This window comes from Cebus imitator, unplaced genomic scaffold (assembly GCF_001604975.1).
Source record: "Cebus imitator isolate Cc_AM_T3 unplaced genomic scaffold, Cebus_imitator-1.0 Scaffold805, whole genome shotgun sequence".
NCBI classification, from domain to species: domain Eukaryota; kingdom Metazoa; phylum Chordata; class Mammalia; order Primates; family Cebidae; genus Cebus; species Cebus imitator.
The window spans coordinates 155,883-160,800 of record NW_016108120.1 but is presented as its reverse complement, the minus strand read 5'-3'; the positions used below and the strand labels follow the sequence as shown (position 1 = coordinate 160,800).

General features: G+C 56.2%; 1 protein-coding gene across 1 annotated transcript in view; it reads left to right on the top strand.

The window, feature by feature from the left end:
• HCN2 (hyperpolarization activated cyclic nucleotide gated potassium and sodium channel 2) overlaps positions 1-4,918 on the top strand; it is a 38,746-nt gene that overhangs the window by 27,505 nt on the left and 6,323 nt on the right. The window contains exon 5 of the mRNA XM_037735434.1: positions 2,496-2,642. Coding sequence (XP_037591362.1) covers positions 2,496-2,642 — 147 coding nt within the window. The remainder of the gene's footprint in view (positions 1-2,495; positions 2,643-4,918) is intronic.

The following is a 4,918-nucleotide window of genomic DNA, read 5'->3' as shown; positions in this document are numbered from 1 at the left end:
ATGCCCAGCTAATTTTTTGTATTTTTAGTAGAGATGGGGTTTCGCCATGTTGACCAGGATGGTCTCGATCTCTTGACCTCGTGATCCACCCGCCTCGGCCTCCCAAAGTGCTGGGATTACAGGCTTGAGCCACCGCGCCCGGCCTAAAAAGAATTTTTAAAAAATTCACGTAGTTACATACAAATTTCAGAGAAATATCAAATAAAAAATTCAGGACACCTAGTTACGAATTTCAGAGACACATCAAATAAATTTTCTTAGTATATTTCAAATATTATAAGGGACATACTTACACTAAACATTGTTCTTATTTTTCTGCAATCCAACTTAATTTTTATTTACTTATATATTTATTTTTTGAGATGGACTCCCCCTTTGTTGCCCAGGCTGGGGTGCAGTGGTACAATCTCAACTCACTGCAACCTCTGCCTCCCAGGTTCAAGGGATTACAGGTGTCCATCACGGTCCCGGATAATCTTTTATATATATAAATATATATATATATATTTTTGATGGTCTCGCTATGTCACTCAGGCTGAAGTGCAGTGGCATGATCCCTGCTCACCGCAACCTCCACCTCCCGGGTTCAAGCGATTCTCCCGCCTCAGCCTCCTGAGTAGCTGGGATTACAGGCGTCTGTGACACCCAACTAAGTTTTGTATTTTTATTAGAGACGGGGTTTCGCCATGTTGGCCAGGCTGGTCTTGAACTCCTGACCTCGTGATCCACCCGCCTTGGCCTCCCAAAGTGCTGGGATTACAGGCGTGAGCCACCGCACCCGGCCTGCAATTCAACTTTAAATGGAGATCCTGAACTTTATCTCCAGCGCTGCCCCTGAGAATTAAATTTAATACTATTTTAGAAGTATTATTTAGGATATCAATATCAAGTATTCAGAACGTTAATTAAGAATTGAATCAGGCCAGGCGTGGTGGCTCACGCCTGTAATCCCAGCACTTTGGGAGGCCGAGGCGGGCGGATCACCTGAGGTCAGGAGTTGGAGACCAGCCTGGCCAACGTGGTGAAACCGTGTTTCTACTAAAAGTAGAAAAATCAGCCGGGTGTAGTGGTGGGCACCTGTAATTCCAGCCACTCTGGAGGCTGAGGCAGGAGAATCGCTTGAACTCAGGAGGCAGAGTTTGCAGTGAGCCGAGATGGCCCCATTGCACCCCAGTCTGGGCAACAAAGTGAGGATTCTGTCTCAAAAAAAAAAAAATTTTTTGATTGGAGGCTGGGCACGGTGGCTCACACCTGTAATCCCAGCTCTCTGGAGGCTGAGGCGGGCGGATCACCTGAGGTCAGGATTTTGAGACCAGCCTGGCCAAGATGGTGAAAACCCCGTCTCTACTAAAAGTACAAAAATTTAGCAGGCGTGGTGGCACATGCCTGTAATCCCAGCTACTCAGGAGGCTGAGACAGGAGAATTGCTTGAACCCGGGAGGCGGAGGTTGCAGTGAGCCGAGATCGCGCCATTGCACTCCAGCCTGGGTAACATGAGTGAAACTCCTTCTCAAAAAAAAAAAAAAAAAAAAAAGATTTCAGGGGGGTGGGCACGGTGGCCCACACCTGTAATCTCAGCACATTCGGAGGCCAAGGCGGGAGGGTCCCTTGAGCCCAGGAGTCCAAGACCAGCCTAGGCAATACGGAAGGACCTCATCTCTACCAAAAATCAGCCAGGCGTGGTGGGGCACCTGTGTTCCCTGTGAGGAGGCTCAGGTGGGAGGATCCCTTGAGCCGGGAGGTGGAGGCTTCGGTGAGCTGTGATTGTGCCACTGCACTCCAGCCTGGGCAACAGAGCAAGACCCTGTCTCTGAGAAGGAAAAACTGGGTTTATCATTGAAGTGAATTCTACCGTGGTTTAAGTGGAAGCCTCTATTTGCTGCTGTTGAATCTGGAAGCCCCTGGGTGAGGGGGAGGCCTGTCTCCCTGCTGCAGTCAGGGGCTGTGTCTGACCAGCGCTGTCCCCCCCCACTCCCCACAGTACAAGCAGGTACGAAGGCCTGTATCCTGCTTCCAGCCAGGGGCAGTGTCTGACCCACGGCAGGTGCCCCGTTTCCGGTCTGTGGGCTGGGCAGTGTCTGACCCACGGTGGGTGCCCACGTCTCCCGTCTGTGGCCTGGGTGGTGTCCGACCCTCAGCAGGTGCCCGTGCCTCCCCTCTGTGGCCAGGGGCGGAGTCTGACCCACGGCAGGTGCCTATGTCTCCTGTCTGCGGCCTGGGCGGTGTCTGACCCATGGCAGGTGCCTGTGTCGCCTGTCTGTGGCTGGGGCCGTGTCTGACCCATGGTGGGTGCCCGTGTCTCCCGTCTGTGGCCTGGGTGGTATATGACCCACGGCAGATGCCCGTGTCTCCCGTCTGTGGCCGGGGCGGTGTCTGACCCATGGCGGGTGCCCGTGTCTCCCGTCTGTGGCCTGGGTGGTATATGACCCACGGCAGATGCCCGTGTCTCCCATCTGTGGCCAGGGCGGTGTCTGACCCAGCCTTGCCCCTCACAGTACAAGCAGGTGGAGCAGTACATGTCCTTCCACAAGCTGCCGGCCGACTTCCGCCAGAAGATCCACGATTACTACGAGCACCGCTACCAGGGCAAGATGTTCGATGAGGACAGCATCCTGGGCGAGCTCAACGGGCCCCTGCGGGAGGTGAGGCGGGCGCGGGCGGGAGGCAGCCTCGGGCACCCAGGAGCGGGTCCCGGAGGGAGGCAGGAGGGGCTCGAGCCGGGCCTTCGCTCGCACCCACCCTCCCCGCCCCAGGTGACCCTCCGTGAGCGAGCGTCTGCACCCCCGGACCCCCGCCACCCTCTTTGCAGACCTGCCGGCTGTGTGCCAGACAGGGCGGGGCACGGGCACAGCAGGGTGCGGAGGGAGGAGCGCCAGGCCCTGGGGGCACTCAGGCTGCTGAGGAGCGGGTGTAATTCCCAGCTGTGCCCCTGTAGCCTGGGTGACCCTGGGCAGGTTCCCCGGGCTGTGGCTCAGAGCAGCAGAGGCTCAGCCTCCCTCCTTCTGGAGGCCGCAGGCCCCAAATCAAGATGTGGGCCGGGCCGCGCTCCCCGCACCCCTGGGAGGGTCCTTCCCGCCTCTCCCGTGTGCGGCCCCAGGTGCCCTCGGCTTGCAGGTGCTGCTTCCTGATCTCTGCCTCCACCTGCTCGCAGGCCCTCCGCCCCCCAGTGTGTCTCTGTCTCTCCCTGTAAATTCGTCAGTCGCTGGATCAGGGCCCACCCGGTTCCTCCCGGCCTCTCCTTAACTGGGTCACATCCGCAAAAACCCTGTTTGCAGACGAGGCCCCATTCACAGGACCCAGGGGTCGGCCCGTCAGCCTGTCTTTCTGGGAGATGTTCTACCGGTGACAGGCATTGAGCAGTTACTGAGGGCCGTGTGCTTGGAGGTCCCGCCTTCAGGGAGGGGGGCCTAGGGAGTGGGAGCCCCAGGGGTCGAGGCCTAAGGAGGGGTCTCTCGGGAATTGGGGGCCTAGGGAGCAGGGGCCTAGGGAAGGGGGTACTGGGGGCCTTCAGGGAGCAGGGGCCTAGGGAAGGGGGTGCTGGGGGGCCCTCAGGGAGCGGGGGCCTAGGGAAGGGGGTGCTGGGGGGGCCCTCACCAGGGGCATAGAGATGGCGCCTCGGTCCTAGGAATGCTTCTGGGGGCATTTACACGCACTGCCTCCCAGGGGCATACACTGCGGTTTGCTTTGCCAAAAATGTTTAATTGCATTTGATGACTGCAGTCTTCGTTCATTTGTGGAGACGTGACTCACAGACCGCAGAGAGCATGAAATTCAGTGGCTTTTAGTGTTAACAGAGTGGTCACCACAGCCAGCTCCAGACCCTTCTCACCGCAGGAGACTTGGTCGTTAGGCACCAGCCCTGCTCCCTGCCCAGCTCCTGTCTCCTCCCGGCCCCTCTCCCTGCCCCCAGCCCCACGCCCCACCCACAGCCGCACCCCTGTACTATTCGGTCATCATTTAGGTGTAGAGAAGTTGCAAAGTCAAATCTTTAGAATCACGTATGGCCGGGCGAGGCGGCTCACGCCCGTAATCCCAGCACTTTGGGAGGCCGAGACCAGCCTGACCTACATGGTGAAGCCACATTTCCACTAAAAATACAAAATTAGCCGGGCGTGGTGGCGGGCGCTTGTAATCCCAGCTACTTCGGAGGCTGAGGCAGGAGAATCACTTGAACCTGGGAGGCGGAGGTTGCGGTGAGCCGAGATGGAGTCTTGCCCTGTTGCCCAGGCTGGAGGGCAATTAATGGTGGGATCTCGGCTCATTGCAGCCTCCACCTCCCAGGTTCAGGTGATTCTCCTGCCTCAGCCTCCCCAGTAGCTGGGATTACAGACACATGACACCACACCCAGATAACACACACACACACAGACATATATTTTTTTAAATAAAGATGGGTTTCACCGTGTTGGCCAGGCTGGTCTCGAACTCCTGACCTCAGGCGATCCACCCGCCTTGGCTTCCCAAAGTGCTGGGATGACAGGCCTGAGCCACCGAGCACCATCCTGCCTGGACTGCTTCTAGACTTTTACCACAGGCGTGAGCCACCACGCCCAGCCTAATTTTTGTATTTTTAGTAGAGACAGGGTGTTGCCGTGGTGCCCAGGCTGGTCTCGATCTCCTGCGCTCAAGTGATCCACCTTCCTCAGCCTCCCCACGTGCTGAGAATATAGGCGTGAGCCACTACGCCCAGTGTAAATTTTTTTTTAAATTTTTTTACTTTTTAAAGACGGGGTTTCACCATGATGACCAGGCTGGTCTTGAACTCCTGACCTCAGGTGATCCACCCACCTCGGCCTCAAAGTGTTAGCATTACAGGCATGAGCCACCGCGCCCGCCCTAAAATTTTTTTTTTTTTTTTTTTTTTTTTTTTTTTTTTAATTTTTTCCTATTTGTGTCTTTGTACCTAAGTACTTGTAGA